At 46.3% G+C, this 26,441-nt stretch overlaps 1 protein-coding gene and 1 non-coding gene across 6 annotated transcripts in view; one reads left to right on the top strand and one right to left on the bottom strand.

Moving 5' to 3' along the window:
- Poc1a (POC1 centriolar protein A) overlaps positions 1-26,441 on the bottom strand; it is a 70,160-nt gene that overhangs the window by 19,586 nt on the left and 24,133 nt on the right. For 4 of the 5 annotated variants that reach the window (XM_048794095.1, XM_015487090.2, XM_015487091.2 and 1 more), the window contains exons 8-10: positions 23,568-23,636; positions 21,039-21,137; positions 6-149 (exon numbers count right to left, since the gene is read on the bottom strand). In XM_048794095.1, coding sequence (XP_048650052.1) covers positions 6-149; positions 21,039-21,137; positions 23,568-23,636 — 312 coding nt within the window. The remainder of the gene's footprint in view (positions 1-5; positions 150-21,038; positions 21,138-23,567; positions 23,637-26,441) is intronic. The other variant, XM_015487092.2, reaches the window with a different exon arrangement.
- Trnaa-agc lies at positions 23,098-23,170 on the top strand. The gene has a single exon. It is a non-coding gene; the product is annotated as a tRNA-Ala (tRNA).

Raw genomic sequence — 26,441 nt, 5'->3', positions numbered from 1 at the left:
CCTACCTGAGTGAGGACATCCAGCTGGCTCACGATGTGCTCCAGTGTGCTGGTCAGTGTCTGGGGCATGCTGATGGACTCCTGGGGCTGGCTCTGCACGGACTCTAAACTCCTGCCTTTGCCCGGTGGGATAGGGAAATCCACTTCTGGCTAAAGAGAAAGAAGAATCCCTCAGTCTATTCAATATGTGAGGAAATGCTGAGAGAAGAACAGCCGCTCCAAAGGATCACGTGGAAAACCACCAGCAAATTTGAGAAAATGACTTCAAAGTGTCAGTAAGAAACGGCAAAATGATGGGGCTCCCACATTAGGGTCCACACGTCTACCTTTCTGAACAGAGGCTATGAGGAATGCAATCAGAATACGGTGGTCTAGGCTAGAAGTGGCCTGGTGAACAGGCAGGTAGGCCAGTGGGTGCCCTCTTGGGGTCCTCAAGGAGGCTGGTCTGTGTCTCAACTCTTCACTCAAGGTGTACCCACTATTCCGAGTAGGGCTAGAGACACTGAAGACTACCTGGCCCCGAAGCTGCCTCTCTTCCCAGTCAGCCCACTCTAATTCCCCATCCCCAACATGGGATGCTCCAGGTTTCACGAAGGCCTTCCCAAGGGTCTAGCAACTGTGGCCCAGAATCAGGTGAGGGGATGTCCCAAACTTGCCCTGGTCCAGATCCTCTGGGGGAAAAAAAAAAAAAAGATTTCTCTGTGACTATCCTGGCCAGATGGCTCATGGGAGTTGAAATCCATAGGATAGGAACAGTCAGGCTATTCCCAATGTGACCTCAGGAATATGAGGTGCTCCATGTTTCTGCTAAGGCCCTTCAGGCTCGTGCCAATTAGAAAAGTCAGGTCTCTGCTTTAAACACAGATGAAGGCTTCCCCAGACCCAAAAAGTGCAGTGAATATTCAGTAGGTGGGAACACCCCAGCTTTGGTTTGATTTGGTTTCTTTTGGTGGGAGGGTACTGGGGATTGAACTCAGGGGCCCTGGACCACCGAGACACATCCCCAGCCCTATTTTGTGTTTCGTTTAGAGACGAAACACAAAATAGGGCTGGGTTGCTTAGTGCCTCGCCATTGCTGAGGCTGGCTTTGAACTTATGCTCCTCCTTCTTCAGCCTCCCAAGCCACTGGGATTACAGGTGTGTGGCTCTGTGCCCGGTCCAGCTCTAGTTTTTTTTTTTTTCTTAAGTTATATATGAACATCTATCTTTATTTTGTTTATTTACTAATTTATTTTATGTGGTGCTGAGGATCCAATCCCATGCCTCATATGTGTAAAGCATGTGAGGCAAGCACTCTGCCACTGAGCCACAACCCCAGCCCAATTCAGCTCTAGTTCTGAAGGCTGTGATTCCTCTGTGGAATTGTTCCCTGTGGATTGCCATGCTCAGTGATAGCTCGACTGTTGGCCAGCCCCAAAGCCTCAGTGACACATAAATTTAGCCACAGCTCGGGCTTGGGCTTTAAACCACTGCCTCACTAATGGGCAAAGGGCATTCTAAACATTACCATGTCACCCCTCAGATTTGATAGTCTTTCAGGGCTCTCTGCCACCCTTGGGAGAAAAATCCAAGGCCCTTGGCAAGGTACTTGAAGCCAGTCCACCTCCTTCGAAAGCTCCTCTCCTGCCTCTGCACCCTCACTTCCAGCTCAAGCAGCCTGACCTCTGCTCCCTTCCCCTCCCCACTTCTCACTCCTAACCAGGAGCTCCTCTGTGCTCCTATATACCTGGGCCTGCCCCATCCTGCCCTGTTCCTTCAGTTACCGCGCTGCCAGGGCCAGGACACATGAATGGCTGAGTTAATGCTGGCCTGTCCACAGGGCCCACGACTTTGCCCTCTCACGCCTCCTGTTGCACACCTCCTTTCTTTTCTCGCTAACCCAGAACTTACTAGGCTCAAGAGTCAAAAGCAAGCCAACTACTGTGTATCACAAAACCAAGGCTACTCCATACAGCAGCCCTGCCTCTCAGTGCCACAGCCAGTGAAGTATATTGGTGACAACTGGGGCTCGCCTAGGATGCCTGTGTACCTGATTCTGACAACACGAGGCTGCCTACAGAGCCACTATTAGAAGCTAGCTGCTTCTCCTCTCATCTCTTGAACTTACCTACAGCAGCCCAGCACTGGGAACATGCTCTGCCCTGGACATGCTCACCTGGGCAGGCATCAGAGTCCTTAAAAGGAATCAGCCCAGGAGAAGATTCCCAACTGACGAGGAATGCAAAGGCAGTTGAGCGTGTGGCCCCTACCTGCATATTTTCCTTTACTAGGAAAGAGTTCTAATCTCATAAACCACAAACTCTCAAGGGCACATTGATTTGAACCTGGAAAAATGTAAGTCCTGGTGGCTAAACAATGCCTGTGAGACATAAGCCGGAGGGACGTTCTCAAGAACAGAAGCAGCACAGTGTCCACGTGTCCACTGCCCTCTCATCTGCTATGTACTATGGCCGCTCTCTAAGCCCTGAGCCATCAGGGCAAGGGCTCTCCCAGTCCTCCAGGAATCGACGCTTTTCAGATCTCCTTGCCCACCCAGAAGTCCATTCCAAATGAAAGCATTTCAGAAGCCAAACGGCCTTGCCAGGATAGCCTTCTGCCCACTGCAGTGGCCCCAAGGCCCAGGCAGTCTGTCAGAGACTCAGCAAGAGCACAGTGGTGAAGAATAGTGAGTCAGACTAGGTCTTGGCTGAAATCCAAGCTCTGTCACTGACCAGTTAGATGCAGTGGGCAAGAGGCTGACTTCTCTTGGCCTCCACTTCCTCATCTATAATATGGGGGTGAAAACTGGGCCAGCCCTTCAAAGGGCTGGGTCATGAGAGGTGCTCATCTAAAGTCACCAGCAGGCCTTGGGAAAAGTTCACGGTGCTGTGCCAACTCCTTGCAGCCAAGCTCACTTTTCCTGTGGACACTAAGTCCTTGTGACTTCTCCGGGAAAGGTCACCGGAGAGAGGGTGTAGCCCTTCTGTCCCAACAGCACGCATCCTCATGAAGTGGGCCAGACTGGTGCTGCCTGCTGCCTGAGGAAGAGGGAATGGAAATTCTGAGTGTTTCTGCAGAATAGCTCAGAAACTGCCAGTGCTGATGGCCGCTGGAAACACTGGATGATGGTGGAGTGGGAGTGAGCACCACTGACTTTCGCAGCAGAAGCCTTATTCTAAGCCAAAGCTGAGGAGGTCCAAGGGAGCATTAAGGACTGCAGCTACAGTGCCTGGAGCTGGCCTTCAGAAGAGAGACGTGTTCCCATCCATACCGTGCTTTCACAGTTACCTCCATTTTACAAAAAAGGAAACAGACTGACAGAGGAAGTGACTGTCCTCAACCCGAAGTCTGCCTTGAGCCATTTCCCTTCCTCTTTGTCCATCTCATCAGATGACATCAGAGCACTTAATGCCACTACAAGCCCAGCAACTGCTTTTGTTTACTTGCTGTCTACTACATGGCCTCATTTAATGTCACCCCATTTAATGCATCGCCTCACTGAATCCTTATGATGGCCTCTGGAATAGGGATATTAACCTCATTTTTTAGATAGGGAAAATCAGGCTCAGAAAGTTAAGTAACTTGCTCTAAGTAGCCCAGCAAATGAGAATAGGGATCTAAATTCAAACTACAGACACTTCCTAGACATCAGGCAGCCTCTGGAAGGTGACACTGGCTGTAGCTGGGCTTCCATGTGCACTTGTATCTCAAGGAGGTACATCTTCTCTCTTGTATCTCAAGGAGGCCACCAGGTCCTAAGTCTAAGAGTTTGGCATCATTCCCCTACTCTGCCTACCCTGGCACGCCTGCCCACCAAAAGCTGAATACAGAGGAGGCTCTCCATGAACACCTAACGCCTCTAAGAGCCAGACCCACCACGGTGTTGAAATTCCTGTGTAGTGAAGTCTCCCCAACGCCTACACTGCAGCAAAGGACCTGTAGCCCTGCCCACAGCAATGCAGCCACTCACCTGCACTCCAGCATTCTGAAGCTGTGGCATTTCCTGAAGAGCTTGGCAAATAAGTGAGAAAGCAGTGATAAGAAACTGACATGAAAATAGGAAAAGACATTCATACCAGGGACATAAGTAATGACAATGGCAGAGTAACCAAAGCAGCATTAAGGGCGAAAAGAAATCACAGTAGCCTTTTGTCTATTTGACATCAAAGTGGCTTTGCCTGATGGTTCTCAGTGAAGGCCAAGGGTGGGCTAGGGTAAGAGAAGAACCTTAAATACAGGAGTTTGCACCCACTCACAGGTTCCTCCCCACAGACCACTGGGCATTCGCGAGAAAGACTTGGTGGGAGCAGGGTAGTGAACAGGAGAAAACAAGCCAAGTGCAGGCCTGTAGAAGGGACCACAGAAAGGCATTAAGCCATGCCAAGGCCATACCCGTGTGTCCAGCCCTTCTCAGTTTTTGTTTATCTGAAAAAGTCTGGAAAGGGAATCTGATTTCTTTTTTGTTTTTGCCGAGTATAGAATATTGGGCTAGCATCTTCCAATATGTCAAAGATGTTACTCCAATAATCTTTGGTTTGTATAGTTTCATGTGAGAATTCTGTAATTCTTACTTTTGATTCACTGGGTGAGCTCATCTTGAGACTCTTAATTATACCTGCAAATGTTCACAAGTTCTGAACTTCTCTCTCTCTCTCTCTTTTTTTTTTTTGCAGAGATGGAGGAACTATTAGTCAATAGTCAACCCATGATAAAATGCTTAGGTATATATGCTAAAAACCACAAAACACTGATCAGAAAAATCAAAGATGACTTATATCATGAAGATATATATAGCATGCTTGTGTATTCTTTTTTTGGGGGGGATGGTGGTGGTGATGCTGGGGATTGAACCCATGGCCCTGTGCATGCTAGGCAAGCACTCTATCAACTGAGCTACATCCCAACCCCATTGTGTATTCTTTAATAACAGCTCAATGCTGTTATGATGTCAATTCTCCCTCAAAGTAATAGGCATCAAGAAATTTATATGGAAAGGCAAAGGAATCAAAAAAGTCAAAACAATTTTGAAACAAACAAAAACAAAGACAAAATTAGAGGAGACACACTACCTGATATCAAGACTTGGTTTAAAGCTACAGTAGTCAAGAGTGGGATTATAGGCGTGTGCCACTACCCCGGTTGGTCAAATAATTTTTAATAAAGGTACACAAACAATTTAGTAGAAAAAAAGTACTTTCAACAACTGCTGGAATAACTGGATATCCACATGCAAAAACAAAGAAGTTTCAATACATACCTTGTATCATGTACAAAAATTAACTCAAAATGGATAATAGGTATAAGTGTGAAATGTAAGACCATAACACGTATTTTCTTCTAAAACACATTAGAAAATCTTTGTGACCTTGGGTTAGGCAAAGATTCCTCAGACATGACATGCAAAGCATGATTCCATAAAATAAAAAATTAATAAACTTCACCAAATTTAAAACTTTTGCTCTTTTTAAGACACTGTTAAGAAAATAAAAAGCCACAAATAAATTAAAAAGAAAAGAAAAAGACAAACAAAAGAGAGAAAATATCTGTAAGTCACGTAACTAGTATAGGACTTGCATGCAGAATATACAAAAAATTTTCAAAACTCAAGAGAAAATAAACAACCCAATTAAAAATATACATTTAAATGATTTGAATAGACACTTCACCTAATATAATAAAAAAAAATCATGTGAGAAGATATTCTACATTATTAGTTGGTAGTGAAATGCAAGATGAAACCACAGTGAGATATTAACTAGATGGCTATTAGAATGGTCTGAAGTTAAAATGACTGCCTATACTGAGTGCTGCTAGAAAAGATGGCAAAATTGGAACTCTCATATACTGCTCACGCAAATATGAGATGGCATAAATTAACTCGCCAGACACCTGTGGGTCTATTGTTTGTTCTACTGATCCATGGTGTTTATCTTTCACCAATACCACAGTTTTGATTACTCCAGCTTTAAACCAAGTCTTGGTATCAGGTAGTACGTTTCCTCTAATTTTGTTTTTATTTATTTCAACTTTGAAAAAGTTTGGCAGTTATTTTATTTTATTTTTAATTTTTTATTGTGGGTTGTTCAAAACATTACAAATTTCTTGACATATCATATTCGACACTTTGATTCAAGTGGGTTATGAACTCCCACCTTCACCCCATACATAGATTGCAGAATCACATCAGTTACACATCCATTGATTTACAAATTGCCATACTAGTGTCTGTTGTGCTCCGCTGCCTTTCCCATCCTCCCCCCTCCCCCCTCCACAAACACAAACCACAACAACCANCCATATGAATTTCATGATTGCTTTCTCTATTTCTACAAGAAATTGGCAGTTATTTTAAAGATTAGAATATATCTATTATACATTCCATTCCTAGAGATTTCCCATAAAAAAATAGAAGCATATGTCCATAAAGAATATGTATATGAAGGTTCAGAGCAGCTTTTTTTTTTTTTAAATATATATGTATTTTTTTGGTTGTAGTTGGACACAATACCTTTATTTATTTATTTATTTATTTATTTAATGTGATGCTGAGGATCGAACCCAGGGCCCCCCGCATATGCAAAGGGAGTGCTCTACCGCTGAGCCACAACCCCAGCCTGGAGCAGCTTTATTTGTGATAGCCCAAATTAGAAAATAACCTAATATTCATCAACAGATAGATTAAAAAAAAAAAATTGTGGCACATCCATTCAATGGAGAACTACTAAGCAATAAAAAGGAAAGAACTACTGATACATTTAACAACATGAGTCATTCACAATACAGCCAAAAAAAACCAGACTAAAATGAATATATTACTACATAATTCCATTTACAATAAATTCTAAAAAATACAAACTAATTTATAGTGACAGAAAGCAAAGTAAGGGTTGCTTGGGAGTGGATTATGTACAAAGCGGAGCAAGGCAACTGTTTGGGATGATGGAAATATTCTACATCTTGATTGTAGTGGTTGTTATGTGATTATCTTTTTGTCAAAACTCATAGAACTGTTCATGTTTTCAATGGTGAATGTTACTATTTGTAAATTATAAAGCTTTCCAAAACCAAAACAACAACAAACTAGAGATGTATAGTTGCAATTGCAATGCCTCTAGGAGCCCAACTACCCATCACATGACACACTTGATGCTACTCATCATTGACTATATCAAGGTGAAAATCACTGTTTCTCCAGGCTGAAGACCCTTGTGGGGCCAAATGCAGAAAGACAGAGACTCTCATTTCAGTGCAGGTCTATTCCCAAAGTCATAATCTCTCTGGGAAACCCTAAGAAAGCAGCAGACATCCCTAGGTAGGGCTTCCAAAGCAGTGGCTACCCAGTCATCAGCCACTTAGGGATCTATGCATAGCTGGACATGGGAGCAAGATCTTGGGAACAAGATCTGCATAGCAGGCTAGCAGCCAGGAGTAGCTAGAGTTCGCCCAATCTGTTGTAAGGTGACCTGACAGAACACCCCCCTCTGCTGGGTAGAATAAATAATGATTAACACTTGTTCAAGGTGGAAATTTTTTGTTGTTGTAGATTTGGCTACTTTCATCATTGATCTACTTTAATAAGAGCAGATCTCAGAGAATCTACTTTTCTTTTAATCTGTAATCCTGGACCTTGAAATATTCCCTGCCTACTCCTGAAACTGAAATTCCATAATGGACATAAGTGTTCAGGAACTGATTCATGGCCAGAGAGGGAGAGAAAAGTGACCTGGGGTCAAGAGCTGGGCTCTCTCACTACTACTCTTCTTGCACAAACCCAGGCAGACAGCCTGTCTGGCCACTGCCCACTTAAAACATCAAAGCATGTCACTTTGTTTCCAAAGCAGGGCTGAGTGCAAAACTGGAAGGAAAAGACACATGTGTGCATAAAAACACACAAAACCAGGATCAAGTCTTTTTCAGTTTAATCTTTCACTAGACTGCTTACTGTGGGGTCTACTAAGTCAGCACAAAGCACCACAGGCACAGGTGTTTCTTAGTCCTGACCTCAGGTCCTTGCTGTGACTATATGAAAAGTTAACAGGCATCCATGTCTGCCTNGGGGGGGGGGGGAGTGAGGGGGGGGGATAGTCTTCACAAGAATGAAAGGAATGCCCTGGCAGGCAGGAAACAGAAAGTTACTCAGTGTCCACACACCCCCCCCCTCCCCGGAGAAAAGTAGAGCTGGGAGGTCTGCCTTACTGAAATGCCACATCCAGGTGAGGGAAACCACAGAAAGGAGCAAGATGAAATGGAGAGGGAAGGCCAGCAGAGACTGTGAAAGAGAAAACAGCCATGATCATGCAACTAGGACACTCCTTGGCACAGAGGTCTCTGGACTTCTTCCCTGGAGGGGTTCAGGGGATAGAAGAACACCATCCAGCCTTTTAGGGGTAAAGCTTCCCAGGTCACCATAACTGTCAAAGCCAGAAACACACACGGGTTGCAGCAAAACTGAGCAAGAGATTTTGAGAATACAGAAGTAGGGCGGGACAGTAAGGCCTAGGACCCCACCTAGCCCCAAGAAGCATTAGGAAGAGACAGGACCATGGTGGGGGGTTACCCATACTCTTACCTAGTCTTCCTTAGACTTCTGGAGCAAATGTACCTCTGGAGCATCCTCAGAAATGACAATATAGACAAGCAGAAAGCCATACCCTGTGGGCCCCATGCTGGTGACCAACCCCTGGGTAAGAGCACTCCCTTGGAAAATAACTACCCGGGCTCCCTTTAGGGCAGCTCTTGTTTGGTTCAGTTCAGTTCTGTGAATATTCCTATTCCTGAGGGCCCACTACAGCTATTGATGACTATCTCAGGGTTACCTACCCTCTACCTGGAGACAGAAATGCCCACTATCGCAACACAAATATCTGAACCAATGTGCCCAGGGAGGAGGGAAGATGAAGGATTCTGATAAAGCCCAAATGTTGACTGTAGCTCCCCCCTCCCTTTCTTTAAACTGCTTTGAACTAATTTTAGACTTGGAGAAAAGTTGCAAAAAATAGTACAGAGAATTTCCGTATCTCTCTTCCCCAGTGTTAACATCTTACATAACAATAGGACAATGATCAGACCACAAAATTAACACTGGGAAATACCATTAACCTAACTAAGGACCCCCTTTGAGCTTCACCAGTTTTCCTACTAATGTCCGTGGATCCTGATGTGCCAGAATCCTATTTAGGACTTCACATCTCATTTTATTATATATGTGGCCTACTGTACTCTGTCAGTTCCTTAGTCCTCCTTTGTCTTTCATGACTTTGATACTTTTGAAGAATATTGATCAGTTATTTTGTCAAATGTCAATGACAATTTGGGCCTGTCTAAGGTGTCATGTTTCAAGATTTTTGACACCACAAAAATGTGCACATCACAGAGTTCATGCAAACAGGACTTAATACTGGTGATGTTAACCTTAATCAATAAGGACACTGCCCGCTCTGCCAGGTTTCTCCAATGGAAGGTTACTATCTTTCCCTGTGTAGTTAATTTTGGGGAACTGCAGATTTTAAAAAGGGAACGCATTGCTGTCTTTACAAATTTCGTATGTCAGCCCAGTTTGCTGATGGCTGCAGCTGCCCCACAGATGGGAGGCATGTAATGAAGATGAGCGGCAGATCGACGTCTCGGGAAGACGCTGAAGCTCTTGGTGACAAAGAGGAACAGTAGCAGTTTATTTATAGATCCACTTGAAGACAGCTCATTGTAACTACTGGAGTTGAATTTTTAAAACCTTGGGAACAAAGGCTGGCTATTTTAAACTCTCCTTGCACTGAGTTCAATGGAGAGTGTTAGAGCTACTGACCATACCCCGGGCGTATTCCCAAGCTTGGTAATTCATATTTTGTGCATCATCACAGGACAAGGCCAAGGCAGACCCAGAACTGTCTCTGACCAACCCACAGAGGCAGATGGCCTTGGATTGGCCAGAACCTTTTGACAGTGGCCCCATGCTTCTCAGGGAGGAGTCAAAGGAAGAGGCTGCATCCCACAGGGTCTCACAGCCTCTCCTTTCCAGGAAAAAGTAGCAGACAGCTGCTGTGAACCAGGGTTACATCATCTCTCTCCCTCCCTCCTCTTCAGGCTTCAAAGAGGGCCAGCGCCCCCCAGTGGATGCCTGCCCCAAAATGGCTAGCAGCAGCTGGCCCACCTGCTGCGACCTATCTCTAGGAAGGAATAAGCAGTTTTTGGCACAGAACTCTGAGGACAGGGAGATTGAAGTGAGCTCAAAAGTTCTTCCTGTCCCCCCAACTAAAGATGCTGGTCAAAGACTCTTAATTTGTCCACACACCATGGGCAGGAAGACAGGGAGATGATAAGAATCCCCTACTTGGGTATTCTGATTCCCATACCCTTATTTGAACAAAAAGCACAAAACAACATTCTTGACACAATACATAAAAATGTGCATATGTACTAGGATTTCATGTGAAGGAATTGTTAATTTTGTTGGGTATGATAAGAGCATTACAGTTATATAACCAAGAAAAATCCTTATTTAGGGTAAAATGATAAGTCTAAAATTTAAAAAATACTTTTAACTCTTCTAAAAATGTGGGGAAGAGAAAGATGAAATAAGATTGGCAAAATGTTGAAGGAATACATGAGGGTTGTTATGTTATCCTCTCCACTTTTTGTGCTAGCTTGAAATTTTCCATAATACAAAGGTGTTTTGTTTAATAAAAAAATGTTTCCTAGTGACTGGAACAAGCTATAGAGCTAAGGCCAGGCCAGGGAGACCCCAACAGGAAGCTAAGCCACAGGATCACTACCTCTCGGGTATCCTGGGATTTGCAAGCATGAGAGGCAGATGACTTTGTCTAAGTCCACGGAATATTCCGACCAGCCTCTGGCATTGCCACAGAGCCCCTGATGGCACTGACAGTATTAAGTGAACTCTAGCAATGTCTGGACCTTCAAAGAAACTAATTGTAAGATAATCTCCATGGAAACCATCTATTCTGATTTTTTCCATGGTAACCAATAAGAACATAAACATGAACATTATTCAACACCCTTACACCACATGGGCAACTCTGCTATCCAATCTGGAAAATATAAACCACAAAGGTTTTTTTTTTTTTTCCCTCTCACTTAAAAGTGAAAAGAAGTTCTGAATTTCTAGTCCATGTAGATCTACATGTAGACATGTAGATCCTACCACTCTTTGTGGCCTGGACACACTGCCCATATCACCCCACACCATCTGCCACCAAACTGACAAATGAGGTCAGAAAGTGGCTTCCTTCATTTAGTCTGGGATCATCAAAAATACTAAAAGGAAAGAGTCACAGCCTGCCTCTAGCCTTGCACATTCAACCCACGCTGCCCACAGACCTCAAGCATGTGTCCTCTTAACTGATTTCCTGAGCATTCTACGTATCAGGCACGTGCTGGGACCATGGGGAGAATAAGGTCCCAGAACTCCAGGAAGACTAGTAAGGCCTGCAAGTAACTGACAGCGGGAGAGGGGGCTGCTCCAGGAAGAAGACTGCTCTGGGAAAGCAGAGCAGGAACAATTTACAACCTGCTGGCCTCCCAGGGAAAGCTGCATGGATGAGGTGCCATGTGGAGAGGGACTGAAGAGATGAGTGCAATTATGCTGGGATGGGGGCAGTGGCTCAAAGAAATACACTCAGACTCCAGCGACAGGGGTTATTGCTACACAGGGCTTATTTCTTCCACTTTCAAGTTTCTGGGTTTGACAATAAAATAAAATGGAACCAAAATTAAAGAAAAAAGAAAGATCCTCAAATGTCTGAAGCCTCAGTTCCTGTCTACCTTCTCTGCTCTGTAAATCACAGTTGGCACAAGATTCTTCTTATGGCCTCTTTGGCTCTCATGTGGTCAGGTGACTTGTCAGCGTGGTCTGATGGGGCTGTAGATGGTTTGTCATCACCATCAGCAAAATGGCAATGTCACAGTAGTGGCCCCAGTGGCTGAAATGACAGGTGCTCCAGGGCCATGTGTGCCTTATAATAAAGCATCACAATGTTAAGGCTGCAGTGTCTTCTGTCCTGTGATTCAGACTCATTTCCCCACACACAATGTGGAATTGCCAACAACCCTGAACCCCGGCTTTGACTGCCGGGGAGAAAGGAAGACCCCAGAATGTTCTGGGACTCTTGAAAGAAATAATGGAGCTCTCAGAGAGGATGTGGGCCAGATTTATGCACCAGGTACATCCTGATACATGCAGAGCTGGACCAAGAGCCTCTATGCTGCATCTAAATTTTGGATGGGGTTGGGGTTGTGGCTCAGCGGTAGAGCACTCACCTAGCACATGGCAAGGCCCTGGGTTCAATCTTCAGCACCACATAAAAATAAATAAATATAAATTTTGGAGTCAGGATCTTCCACCTTCATAACATGGTGACTATTTTAATATTCCATGCCCACTTGCTGTTGCTTTATGTCATAAAAGAGAACTTCCCTTCTTGGCATCAGGCTACTCTCCTCTGAAGGGGGACCTATTTGCTTGTGGAATAGATGGGAATTTTTTAGTTTTACAGGAAATTACTATCAGCCTCTCAAAGGGGGCAACTTGGAGAAGGAAATTCTGGCTTCCGTCCCATCTTTGTCACTTCTACTGTCATTGCTGTTACAGGGCTTGTCCCTTTTCTTGCTACCTGGAGATACTTCCCCCAAAAGCTCAGCAAACAAGACCTTCACCTAGGGGTTTCAATGTTGCATCACAAACACTCAGGCCACCTCCGGCTCAGATGTCAGATATTCACACCCATCAGCTTCCCTAAAGCCAGCAGGCATTCTACAGGATAGAAGCTGGCTGAGGCACCCACATGTACAGGTGAGAGGTGGGAGGCAAGTACACCAAGAAAGCAAAAAGAGACACTGAAGACAATGCAGGAGGCAGGGGGGCAGAGAATGTGAGTTCAAGAACAAGTGACTGGATTAATGGCAGCATAAATAACAGGAAGGTCAAGAGCTGGGACAGGAAGCCAGGCCTGGCAAAGGCCCACAGCAAGTCTCATCTTCCTTCTTACTGATTTCTTCTGCTGGCATTTAAAGGGCTCACAAGACAACACTGGGATTCATCCATCCAACCCTTTTCCTTCCTTCCTTCCTAGCACTCTACCTCAGAGCTACATCACCCTCTCGGATTTCTTTTAACAATACTGAGATTAGAACCAAGGCCACATCCCTTTTCCTCTACACCCCTTTTCCATTAGAATGAATTGAGGGGAATAATTGATTCTCAATTGCCTCTCCCAAGTCATAGCCCCAACTAGACATAGAAACTTCCAAGATGAAAAGTTTTCTTCTTCCCTCCATCTGGGCCTGCCCAGGATGCCATAGTCACAATCAACCACACTTTACCAGCTATGTTTTAACAAGCCCTCACGATGATTCTGATGCATAATGAGGTCCGGGAACCACTGTGAGAGGCTTACAAAGACAAATGTCAAATGTTAAAGGGCCTGTCTCTCTATCAACACAGCCTGGGAAACTCAGCTAACATCTCCTGATGGAATTCCTGCAAAGTCATGCTCATAATTGTCAAATGCTACCCTTCCTTGCAGGAAACAGAATAATTATTTAACATGTGCCTGGCAATAAAGTCACCTGTGGTCTCTGGAAGGAAAAGGAGTTAGAATTTTGTCCTGGGCCTAGGAGGTTCCTCTGACAGGAGCACTGGAATCTTTGGTGCTCCTGGATAGTGCACAGCTGTGACACCCACCAGCCACTGTCCAAGGATGCTCTGTTTCAAGTAGGAAACTTTCTAAAAAATGGCAGCTGAGTAACAAATATTCAATCTTCTGTATTTTTAGTATCCTCTCTACTCACTGAAACTAAGGACCCCAGAGAACTCTCCATGACTTCCATCAGGTAAAGGTGTGAAATGAGACATCTTAACCTGAGGGCCTCATCACCTAAAGTCAGCAAAGGCTCCAATGCCTACCCCACTGCAGTATGGTCAATTAGAGTGAGCCCGGGAAATGGAAAATGCCCAGAGGGTGTGATACAAGCTGTCGGGGAGAAATCAGGCGCAGAGAATCAAGACAACCTGTCTGAGGTTACATTGGGCTGGTCTAACCTCTGCTCAGACCAACATACCAGAAGCAGCATACTACACAAATAGTGCAGCTTTTAATGTCAACCAAGTTCTTAAGGTGGTTTTCAGGACCACAAGATTCCAGTCTCTTCCACATTCCTGGTGAGGCTGCCTGAGAATCCTTTCCAGAGCAGCCATCCTTGTAAGATTCTTATTCTCTTCCCAGGAAGGTACCTGACGTTGCCTGCACTGTGCCCAGCCCAAGGACATCCCACATAATGTGGAGATGCCCCACATAATAGACATCACAGGGTCTACAGGGGGAATGATAAGGATGGGCACCAGAGTGTCAAACTTGACCAAGAGCGGCGGGAATGTAGACACCAAGGGCTCCTGAGGCAGCAACGCAGGAGTCTCCTGGTGGTAAGCTTGCATACTCATACAACACACACTCTGAGGAAGGCTTGGGGATGTGACCAAAGGCTGAGGATATCGTGTTCCTTTTGCTCACTGAGAGGATATTGTGTTCCTTTTGCTCTTGCTCTTTTTCAGTCAAAGGTCTCTTAGTTTTGCTGCACTGAATCCAGGGGCCTGTGCTTGTTTGGAACCCAGGTCACTCACCAGCAGGAGACTCTGAGCCCACACATCCTTCCTCTGCATGGCTCAGGGGGCAGGAATGAATATTCCCCCAGGAGCCACACAAGAGATGTGCCACCTTGATAAGTCCCAGGAAACATGAAAACAAAGGCCTTGTTATCACCCACAATACCTGGACCCTGCAAGGGCCCACAATAGCCAAAGCAGGTTGAATGGCACCCCTCAGGAAAGGGTCTGCTTTCTCCTATTCTTACCACACTCTCAATCACACAGATGAGGGATACTATGGACAAAGCCAGCTATTCAGCCAGAGGGTGTGAGCCTCATTAAGAGGTATATCTTGGCCCTCAGAGATATCCTGTACTCAGAAGCTGGGGCAGCTCTATGTGTTAGGGGTTTAGGTCCCGTGAAACCAACCAGTTTCCAAGTTGTATAACTAATAGCCTAGGTATCTTCTGACTCATTGAGAGCAGGCAGAAAGCCAAGAGTTCCCTTTAAAAAATTAGGAGCCAGAATTGGGGTCAAGAGAGAAGGAAGAGGTTACTTTCTAAGACACAAAAATATGAGGTTCACTCATGCTCCAAACACCCACAACACCCCTCCTGCTAAGCATACCCTTGAATCCACACTTTTCTCTACTACTGAAAATAAATGCCAACCCAGAAATTTGTGTTCTTAAAAAGAGACCTAAGTCTTTCATGTTGCCAGAAGAGAAAGCAAATCTGCCATAATCTGAATATCTGTGTCACCCACAAAATTAATATGTTGAAATCCTAATCCCCAAGGCGATGGTATTAAGAGGTGAGCCTTTGGAAGGTAATTAGATTATAAGGAAAAAAGCCCTCCTAACAGAGATGAGTACCCTTATAAAAAAAGACCCGAGATCTATCTAGCCCTTTCTGCCATGTGAGGACACATAGAGAAGGAGCCATCTCTGCAACAGAAAACGGGTCCTTACCAGACACCAAATCTCTTGGTGCCTTCCTTGGACCTCCCAGCCTCCAGAAGGGAGAGAAATTTCTATTATTTATAAGCTACCTAGTCTATGACATTTTGTTATAGCAGTCTGAACAGACTAAGACAAACTCCATGAGGCAGGTGGAAGTGAGTGCCTTCTCTCCCTGCCTACTAATCTTTGATTCCTCAGGCGAGGTGCAAGGTGTCCAGGGTGAGAACCCAGGTCTTTTTTTCCCCTCCTGATACTGGGGACTGAACCCAGGGGCACTTTACTTTACCACTGAACTACATCCTCAACCTTTTTTAAATTCTAAGACAGGATCTTACTAAGTTGCTTAGGGCCTTGCTAAATTGCTGAGGCTTGTGAACTTGCAATCCTCCTGCCTCAGCCTCCGAGTCACTGGAATTATAGGTATGATCCAAGAACCCAGGTCTCAAGGGACCACCACAGGCACCCAAGACTCCCAGATTCTCAGCATAGGGAAAGCTCTAATACTGACAGTCTCTGAGCCAGGGACTAGGGCTCTAGGGCCAATAAGTGAAACCTACCCCCATGGCACTGCCCCCCAAAAGAAACATGGGAGCTAAGATGTGGGTATGGAAGGTGACTGGGGTTTCGCTCTTAAAACCGGAGGTAAAAGGAAAAGGAAATACGGCATTCTCAGAGAGATGGCCTCAGGTTCAGGTCAGATATTCTTGGCTGAGCCACCCTTCTTTCAGGGGACCATTCTAACACTGAGGCTCCAGAGTTCCAAGGCATCTTGCCCCAAGGAGTCAGGAAAGAGGAAGCAGTGGGGAAGAAAACAGGTCTGTTTCCACTCAGAGTATTGCTGTCTTGTTTGGGAGCACAGAGGATTTGCTTCTGTCATTAGAAAACAAAACTAATGCCTGCAAGGTCTAAAAACCTACCTGACTGTCACAAGGGTGACCTGCAAAGGGGAGTCAGCATGGAAAATGACTGCCGTCAGCACCGCCTCACCCCTGCCCACTGTCCCATACTTTAGCAGGTTTTGAACACACAATCACCCTGGCTGGCTCTCACTGGGACAGAAGAGGCAAGAGAAACATTTTAAAATTAGCTACAGCCTGGTGAGCACTTGCTGTGTGCTAGGCACAGTGCCAAGTGCTGCTTGGCATACCACCCACAAAATCTCATGAAGGAGGGAGGGCCTAGCATCTCCCCATATGATAGAACAGGAAACGGAGTCTCAGGGAGATCCAACCATTCACCTCAGGTCACAGCCCAAACGAGGCAAGGGCAGGATTCAATCACAGGTAGGTCGGAAGCCAGAACCCAAGCTCTCAACCACAGGTGGGATCTTGAGAGGTGAGCAGAGAAAAGCCCTCTGCCCCAGAGCTCAAGGTTAATGTCTAAACAGGAGAGCAGCCAACCGGGAGAACTCAGGAAGTGGTTTTGTTTTGTTTTGAATTTCATTGAATTACCTAGAACTCTGTGTTCTTCCCCTCCCACCCCACCCCACCCAACTCCACCTTCCTTCTCAATTGCATAATGAGTCTCAGATATTTCAAGGGGAGGCAAAAATAAGAGTTAATCCAAATAAATGCATCTTTGCTATTTAAAAGTGGTTTGAAAGTGCTTCTGTGGCTGGGGCAAAAACCTATGCCACGGAGGCTGAGGTTTAGGGGTGTGGCAGATGCTGAAGTCAGGGTCAGACAAGACACAGGGTCCTTCTCCCTCAGAGACTTGCCTCAAGTACAGACAGCAGGAGGGTGGATAAGCAGAGAGAGAAGGTCAGGGTTAGGGCAGAGAGCAGGGCTAAGAATTGACCCATGAAAATATCAGCACAAGCACTGGCAGCAGACAGCCCCCTAGGGTCTCTGCCCCTTCCCCAGACCCAAATACCACAGGAAGGCACTCATCTACCACAGGTGGCCCTTCCAACCTTCCTGTAGCCTTATACCATGTCACAGGGCATAACAAGGAGCTTCCTGCCCACTCAGCCCACAGCATGGCCTAGAATCCTTCATCTGAAACCTTCCAAGCAGAGAAAGTTCCCCAGCCACAGCCTTGAAATCTCTCCTCATGCACAACTCAGCCAAGAATAGAGGGAAAATGGAACCCATTATTTTCATTCTGAATGGCTGGGAAATGGCTTTTGCTTTTCAACATGAAATGTGCCTAAAAATAAGCTGTGAATTTCAACCAGAGGTTGAAAATAGCTCTGCAGTGAACAGAGCTCTGTTCAGAGTGGGCTCAAGGACAGCCTTCATTCCAGGATCTGAGAGCTGAAACACACCAGTCAGGGTCGTGGGCAGGGGGTTTTCCAGGGTGCAAAAAGTGTCAGAGACTCACAGGGCTTAGTCAGCTCTACGGTTGTACAAAGCAGAGGATGCAAGAGGGGTCTGCCTCTCTGGCAATGGTCAGGAATTCAACAACCCACAGCTGGTACCACAGACTTCCTAGAACCCCCAAATCCTCAGGAGCACTTCAGTGCCAGGGCCCACTGTCTATACAGAGCTGAAGCTGGCTAAGGGTCATCAGACTCCTGAGCTCCTAACTGGATGCAGAGCTCAGGGCTCTGAGAAGTCAAGTCATGCTCATCAGCCACCAAACCTCTCATCAGATACCATCTCTGAGCCAGGGAAGCCTTGAGGTAGGAAGGGAGAGAACATGCTCCAATTTTAAGGGTACAACATTCCTATAAAATGGGCTTCTGTTAGAAATACAGGCTAAGAAATCTTGGCCACAGCTGCTGGCAGGAGCCCAGATTCGGCCCAATTGAGCAGAGTCCTCAACAGGGCTGCAAGAATGCCCTTCCTCATTTCCCCCTGCGGAGTACTCCTCTCTCCTCTCCTTGCTCTTCTCATCCCCCCCACTCACTGGCACCCCAAGACAATCCTACCTTATTACCACTCTCACTGCTAGGTCAGCTTCCATTCTGGGCTCACTTCTGAGGCACGAAGTATTGCAGTGAGTGATACTCAGTTGGGGACATCTGACAATTTTTGGTCATCATGAATGTTGGAGTGGGATGCTACTGGTATCTAGAGGGTAAACGCCAAGGATGCTATTTAACATCCTAAGTGGCCAGCCTCCACAGCAAAGAATTATCTGGCCCCAAATATGAACAGTGCTGAAGTGGAACAACCCTGGGTTATTGGAAGAATGGAAAGGGGACAGAACTGGGGGGGCAGGGGACTACTGGACTCATAGTTTATGGGGTATGGTAGTGCTCCTGGGATTCCCTGAGGGGCTGAGATAGCCTGGCCAGCCAGGGAATCTCAGTGACAGGCAAGGCTTCAGCAAAAAGGGCAGGAACACACTCCTCAGCTTCCCTTCCTATCTTGGGAAAAACCTAACCACTGAACAACTTCTGGAGATGAATGTGATGGTTGCACAATGATGTGAATATACTTAATGAAATTGAGCTGTACACTTAAAGTTGTTAATATGGTCAATTTTATGTTATATATATGTTCGTACGTACGCATGTGTATAAAATCACAACAAAACAAACACCCAAGTTCTGGTCTTCCTTGTTAGAGAAGCCTCATGTGGTATGTTTGACGAGGGCTTATGAACAGAGAAAAGCCCACACATTCGTTCAGAATCTCAAAGGTGGCTAATGATAAGCAAGCAAAGAGCCCTGATCTCAACCAAGAATGATTATAGGATTAAGGATCACTTCAGGGGGTAGCAAAAGCTCATCTTCATTATCCATGGGGTCCTCAGAGCCTGCTTGTGGGGGTGTTCAGGACTGAAGAAATGGAGACTTGGGAAGAGTAGGTACTTTGCTGGGGTCACAAAGCTGGAGTTCAAACCGAGTTCTCTGACTCCAGATCCCATATCCTGTCCCCTATTTACCTCCCCTGTGGAGGTATGCCCAGTGGGTAGAGTTGTAAAAACAGCTCACATGTGTACCTGAAGGTAGTCTGGGAACAATCAGTTGCCTTGAGCCCTGCTGAGCTATTCACCCACCCATGCCTCATCCTGTCATGCTGGCTTCTCCCAACCCACATGACTTTGTCCCAGATTTGAGGCTTTGGGAAGCAAATGTGTCCATACTCCATTTCTAAGCTAGGATTGAAGAACAAGATAGCTCATCCAACATATTTTCCTAATAACAATAAGAAAAATATGGGATCTCCCCTAGTTGGTAGATACTAACCACTCCCAAGAGGCAGATAGCAGTGCCCTCCTAGAATGAGGAAAACCTGTCAGGCAGTTCTCTACTACCTGCAGTTTCTAGCTTGGTTAAACTTGTTCAGAGGAGCTAGCATGACTAAGCCCAAGGTGTCTCACCTGTGAACTGGAGCAGTAACTTTACCCACTCATTCTGATGAGATAAGAAGTGAATAGGGCAGCACATGCAAGAGGCCTTGGCTGTACCTGGCTCATTAAGTGCCCAATGAACAAGGAATCACAGGAGAGGCACCAGAGGACCCCAACCCTGCAAATGCAAACAACTTTCCAAATGGAAAATAAACTGATAGCAAGCAGAAGATCATGCAACTCAGTCATCCCCAACAAACCCAAAAAGCTGAGGACTAAACACTTATTAGGACGCACCAAGGAAGAACAAACCTCCCAGCTCCAGTGACCAGCCTGGAGGACAATCCTTGAAAGAAAACTGTAAAACTGACAAGGCCTACTCCTAGTGGCAGCCCTAGCACACAGACTAGGGAGTGGGGGTGTCAAGGGTTGGGGAGGGGATCCAACTGCTGGAATTGCAAAGCCCTAGGATAGACTCAGGAGGCTTCCTGGTTCTATTCTGGACCCTAGGCCCTGACTTTCCAGGGACTTTGAGTGAGCCACTTCCTGCCGTTTGGGCCAGTTTCTGCCTGTGGCAGGAGGCCACTCTGTCTCTAAGGTCCAGTGGGGTCCAGCCTGTGGCCATAGGAGCTTAAAACCCTTGGGATTCTGCAACCACAGCTTTAACATTTCAGTCAAAGATGAATATGACCTTATTTAATGAGACTATATCAGCTTTCATTTCCCCCCAGATATGTGTCAAAAAATACTAGCTATTTTAATCTAGGTACACTGAATGCCCTTTCATCAACAAAGATACTAAAAATGGTTCATGGAACTTCCTCTCCATGGTTTTTAAAAAGAAGGAAGTGAGACCAAAAGAACTGGGGGCCTTTCCCATTTTGTCCCAGCTGTGGTGGTTTTGGGCCCTGAACCCTCTAGGAACCTCACACCTGGGTCCTGTGGCCCAGGCTTGGCATGGGACAGAGCCTTTGTTTCCTTGGGCCTCAATCCAGCAGACGCATGTGCCATGGAAACACTCCCCCACCAAATGGGCCAGGAGCCAGGGCACCTGAGCTGTTCTCCCCTTTTATATTTCACAAGTTCACTCTAGACTGGAATCAAAGCATCACAAGTGCCAGAGAATTATTTTGTAGATGACCGGATCTTACTAGGGCCCCTTTCCCATGGTCAACCTAAGCACCCAGTCCCCACCATCTCTGAGCCAATGCTGACCCTACCCAGAGTCACAAGGCTCAGATTTGCCTGCCAACCTACTTACCAGATTCCCAGTGGAGGTAGCCAAGGTGGCTGGGGGCCGCTGTACTTTTATGACTTCTCCATAATCAACATTATCAAAGTTACTCTTCCAAACCATCACCTGCCAAGACCAATAGGCACAGAGAATGAGAAGAAAAAAAAAATCACCTTTCCTGCCTCCTTCATTGAAAAAATGGGCACAGAGGCCATCTCTAAAGTTCTGACCCATGGTGGTTCCCACCAGACACCCCAATTTAATTCTGGGACTTGCCCCATCTTCCTGAGGAGTAGGCTTTTGGAACAGGCCTCAAGAGAACCTGGATATGCCACTGTGCAGGACTACCAGGCCGTGGCACTGGCTGGGTCTTTCTGCCTAAGGAGGTCACAGAGATCTCAGCATCAGAGTCAGTAGACATTTAATCCATTTGTCCCTTTTCCTTGTTCATCATACATTTTCCCACTAAAATGAAAGCTCCTGCTGGTGGCAGCTTGGCCTGTTACACTGTGGGAAGTGATGAACATGTGGATTCCAGGCCCAACCACTGGGGTGAAGGTCCTGGGTCCACCCCTTATTGTGAGGCCCTAGGTAAGGGAATCAGTCAGTGCCTCATGGTACTCAGAGAGTGACACCCATTATTCTAAGACTAAGTTTGGCCACAAAATAAGTGCCCTACTCCGAGTATCTATCTTCCTATAAACAGGATCACGTTGAGCCTCCTTCATAAAAGCCGAGGGAGCTGCTCTGCTGGGGAGCAAGAGCGCTCCCTGCTGGAGGCTTTTGGCCTTATGTAGTTAGATGTTTCTGGGGTCACTTCCAGGAAGGCTGGAAGTGGAGGAATTGTGGAGCATGTCAGCAATCAACAGAGGCCACAGAAAAACTACCATATGTGCACAAGATGAGTGCTCGACACACCCTGGATACCATCCCTGTTGAGACAGCTATGAGCCTGTTTCTCCTGGAGGCTCCTTACTACTCCCTAAGGAGCTCCACTTGTCACTGCTCCCAGGGAGATAGGCACCTGTGATCTTTCATTCACATTTTACAGACAGAATACTGACATAGATATGCTCTTGTGTATGGGGTTCTTGTATAATTGTGCATAACTAACTGCTGAATAAATTACTGGGAGCACAGTGGCTAGTACGTGTGCAAAGAAATAATGCCAGATTCAACTCCAAAAAAGCTCATAAAGCAGATTTTAAAAGGCAGCCAAGGAGCTGATGGCTGTGACTGCCTGAGGATGGGATAGAACAGGTGGAAGGCTTACTTTCCACCAGGCACCCTCTTATGCTATGTGAATTCATTTTACCATGAGAGTCTACTGTACCAGTTCCTGTGTTTTCTAAGCAATAAGCCAGGCATCCATGCTCAGGGAAGCCTCAGGCTCCTCTTTGCTTTCTTCCTCTCGTGGCTGCTAATGTAGGGCTAGGGCAGGGTGAACACCTGTTATCTATTATCTAAGCTGTGACCAAAGAGACCCCAGTTACCCTCTACCTTACTGGCAAACACCCAACCAAAATCAGTACATTTGGCTGGGGCTGGGGCTCATGCAGGACTGACAGGACATGTCCTGGCTAAGCAGCCAAAGCTGTGAGGCCCAGGACCCGTGGCATGAATGTTCTTGGCAATCTACCAGGTCAATGATGGCTCACAGTAGCCACCCTTTCCTCACTACCTCAAGAGAATGCAGTTTTCTGGACAAGAGGCACTGCGCAGGCACTCTGGTGAGAGTCTGCGAGGGGTGGACTCCTCAGTGCTCCTGGCCTCCCAGTGCCAGGCTCATTGGTGTATAGCAGTCTGGATAGGAAGCACCAAGGCTGACAGGAGAAAGCCTCTGTGCAAAGGATGATGAGGCGAGATAGGACTTCCTCACAATGTGCTTTCTCTGTAGCCACGGATATTGAAATACTGACCCCCTTAAATACAGCACAAGTGGGCTGGAGAGCAAAGGGCAGCAGATGCTGGAGGAGAGGTTCCCAGGGCAGGGCACAGTTCTGAAATCAGGCAGAACCAGTGCCTGTCCCACCTCTTTCATCTGCTGGGACAGTTTCTTCATCTAAAGAATAGGGAGATGAGAGACTGGGGTTGTGGCTCAGTGGTAGAGCACTTGCCTAGCATGCAAGAGGCACTGGGTTCAATTCTCAGCACCACATTAAAAAATAAATAAAAGTATTGTGTCCATCTACAACTAAAAATATTAAAAAAAAAAAAAAATAGGGAGATGAGAGGATGTGCCCCATAAGGCTATTGTGAGAATTAAATGAAGTCTGAAGCTCCTGACACACTGTGTTGCCAAGTCCACGGTGAGGACACAATGATTCTTATCTATTTATCATCAGAAAAAGAACTAAAAAACTTCAACTTTTTTACGGCAACAATAGCTCAGACTCCTACTAACCCATGCTAACTTGAGCAGCAAGGGCTTTGAATCTCAGTGTCCCACCCCAAGGGTCTTAGAGGAAGGTTGCTGAAAGCCACCCTGGCCCATCCTCCACGTGGCCTCCAGGCACCGGTTGGGGGCTCAGACTCTTCAGGTCATTCTTAACTTACCTGTTCATCAGAGCCTCCAGAAGCAAAATACTCCCCTGTTCTTGAAAAGGCAACAGTGGTGGCAGGTCCCTATCAAAACAAATGATAAAGAATAAAGGTCGCAGTAGAGTCTAAACATACAGGAAGAAAACTAGCAGTTCTTGAATGAAAGCGTCAGCAGGACAAAGGACCGAGAGTCCATTCAGCCCCCAGTTCTCCTCATCCTTTGACTGGGGAGACTGTGTGTGGTCAATGCAAGGGCCACTAATGAGACCTCTGTTTCTGAGCACTTCAACAGGACAAAGGCCCAAGCCGTGAGATCACAGGTGGGCAGAGATGAGTAAACAGGGCAGTTTACACTTGCAGTCCTGCCAAGCTAGCATTCTGGTCCTTGCTTCCCCAACAAGAAGCTGGAGGTCTGAGAAATGCACTGACTTACCTTAGGCTGCAGAACTGGGCCAGAACTCACCCCTCTGACCCAGGCCAGTCTCCTCCCCAACACTAGCCTGCTACTGACCAGAGAGGTGGAGGCCCCAAAGAGGAGCCAATTATTCAAGTAAATAGTGCACAGTTGGGGACCCAGTTGGCAGGAAGAAGCCTGGGGTGGGGAATTACTGAAGGTGCCTAGGCAGTGGACTAATGTGACATGCCCATGTAACATGTATGCCATTTTCTCTGAGTTGGGCCTTGGGTGAAAAGGTGCCTGCTCTGGCTTCCCACATGCTGAAGATCAGCATGACCATCTGAAGAGGAATGCCAGCATGTGCCAGGTAGCACTCTGAGGGTCATCAGACAGGTCCAGGCTTACAGGAAGGGCATGATCTCCTAGTAGAGCAAGAAGGTTCTTTCCCATATGCCTGAAATTCATTCCAGAAAGATGAGCCAACAAGAATCTGTTTGGCCACATAACCACAACTGCAACCATCTCTTCTTCCCAACTGAACTTTTATTATGACTAGTACCTGGCATTTCCCAAGTAAAACCAGATAAAAGAGGTTTTCTCTTAGATGAGGGCAGCACAGCCACTGACACAAACCTCAGTTCCTCTAGACCATCGCTGGGAGTGACAAGAGCCCCAGCTGCCACTAAGGGGCACTCCAGCAGTGAAGCCTCAGCTGTAGACAAGAGGAACACTTGAAAGAACCTTTCACTCAATGCCAGAAAGGACCAGACGTGGCTTGGGCTGGAAAGGCACCCCTAGGCCATGGAGGAAGTCAGTTTCTGCTTCTCTAGGAGAGTGCCAACCTAGCTCAGGCACATGGGAAGCATGCCTACACATGCTTCTGGAATCCACCTAAAGCTCTTCCTCCCAGAGGTGCTCATAATGGGTGACAAAGAAAAGTGCAACACCAGCTAACACTGGCTCAGAGCACTTCACTGGTATCAGCCCACTTAATCCTCAGAGGACACTTTGTGCATTTATCCTTCCAAGCAGGGCAATGGGGGCAGGGGATCAGTGGATAAGGCCTGAGGACACAAAGGCAAAGCTTACACCTGTCAGCTACCTGCCTTCTCCACACAGCCCAGAGCACATTCCCAGAAGACCCAGGAATCCTCAGTTGCCATTAGCCAGGTTAAAGTGGATCCACTTTCACTGATGGTGAACAATGTCCACTAATATCAATGAGCATGAAATACCAGGTGCAAGACATCATGGGCCATGTGACTCCATTTGTGTAATGCTGGCTGCAGTGCTGAGCCTGAGTATGTGGGGGTGGGCCATGCATCACTTGGGTACACTTTCAAGTGGACAATCAGCAAGGAGCTAACAGGACAATCAGCAAGGAGCTTGTGAGAGGTGGTGCAAATTCAGGTTACTTCTTGGAAACGTTTGCCGTTTTCATACTTTAAATTTTTTAATGAGTGTATGGCATTGCTACAAAATAAAAACAACAAAAATGATTTTCATTTTGAGTAAAAACAAGGAGGAAACAAAGAAAAAGGAATAAAACAGCACATGGAATTTCAAAAAAAGATGGGCAGTTGGCTGCCCAGAGTTTAATGAGTAATGGCAGGTTTCCAAGAAGGAAGAGCAACTAAGGAACTGAAGACTTGTGGGTCACTTTCCTCTCCTGTTATCATTCAACCACCAGTTGCCAAGCTGAGAACAAGATGTCAGAAACAGAACACAGCAACAGCAGTAGACCCAACAGAAATTGTGCCCAGCAGTAGGACAGCCCAGCGGTCCACAGCTCAGTAGGGAGACTGGAACCAGAGGGCAGGCACTGGGAGTGCTCCCGGGTAAAACGTGCGGGTGCTTTCCCATGAGACGAAGTCTCAAAATCTCAGGGACAGAGTCAGTGATGGGTGTGCCCTCTGGAGCCCACAGTCCTCCCCAGCAGTGTCCATTTATTTACCAAGAGGACCACAAGGTTCCTGCACTAGGCGCCTCCACATCCTGTAAAGACCAGATTCCCACGGAGGCTCCTGCTTATCTGTCCAAAGCCCACGCAAGTAGCCCCAGGCACTCAAAGGTCCAAATGGATGACAGTAGTCCCATCAGATTATATCACCTAGTAAGGCTGTAGTTCTATTAGTTTGTATTAAGTACATGGTATGATGCCCAATGACAAAATCACCTAACGATGCATTTCTTGAACTTTGCCCCTGTTGTTAAGCACCACATGACTATATAGACAGGACTCTCCAACACTAATGCCCTTTGGGGCTTGGTCTTCAAGGGGCGGGAGAGCCTAGCCCCTGCCAATCTTGCCAGGCCTTTCCTTTCCCTAACCAATGTTCCAGCTCACCTGACTGACCACTTGCTATTCCTCAAGTGCTGAGCTAGAAAAGATCTTCCCTTTCTGAATGCTCTTCTTTTCATAGCCTCCTGCACTGAGTTCTTTATTCAGTGAATTTCACTTTTTTTTTTTTTTTTGATGCTGGGGATTAAAC

The sequence above is a fragment of the Marmota marmota genome, unplaced genomic scaffold (genome assembly GCF_001458135.2).
Source record: "Marmota marmota marmota unplaced genomic scaffold, marMar, whole genome shotgun sequence".
Classification (NCBI taxonomy): Eukaryota; Metazoa; Chordata; class Mammalia; order Rodentia; family Sciuridae; genus Marmota; species Marmota marmota.
This window is presented reverse-complemented; position numbering and strand designations above follow the sequence as displayed.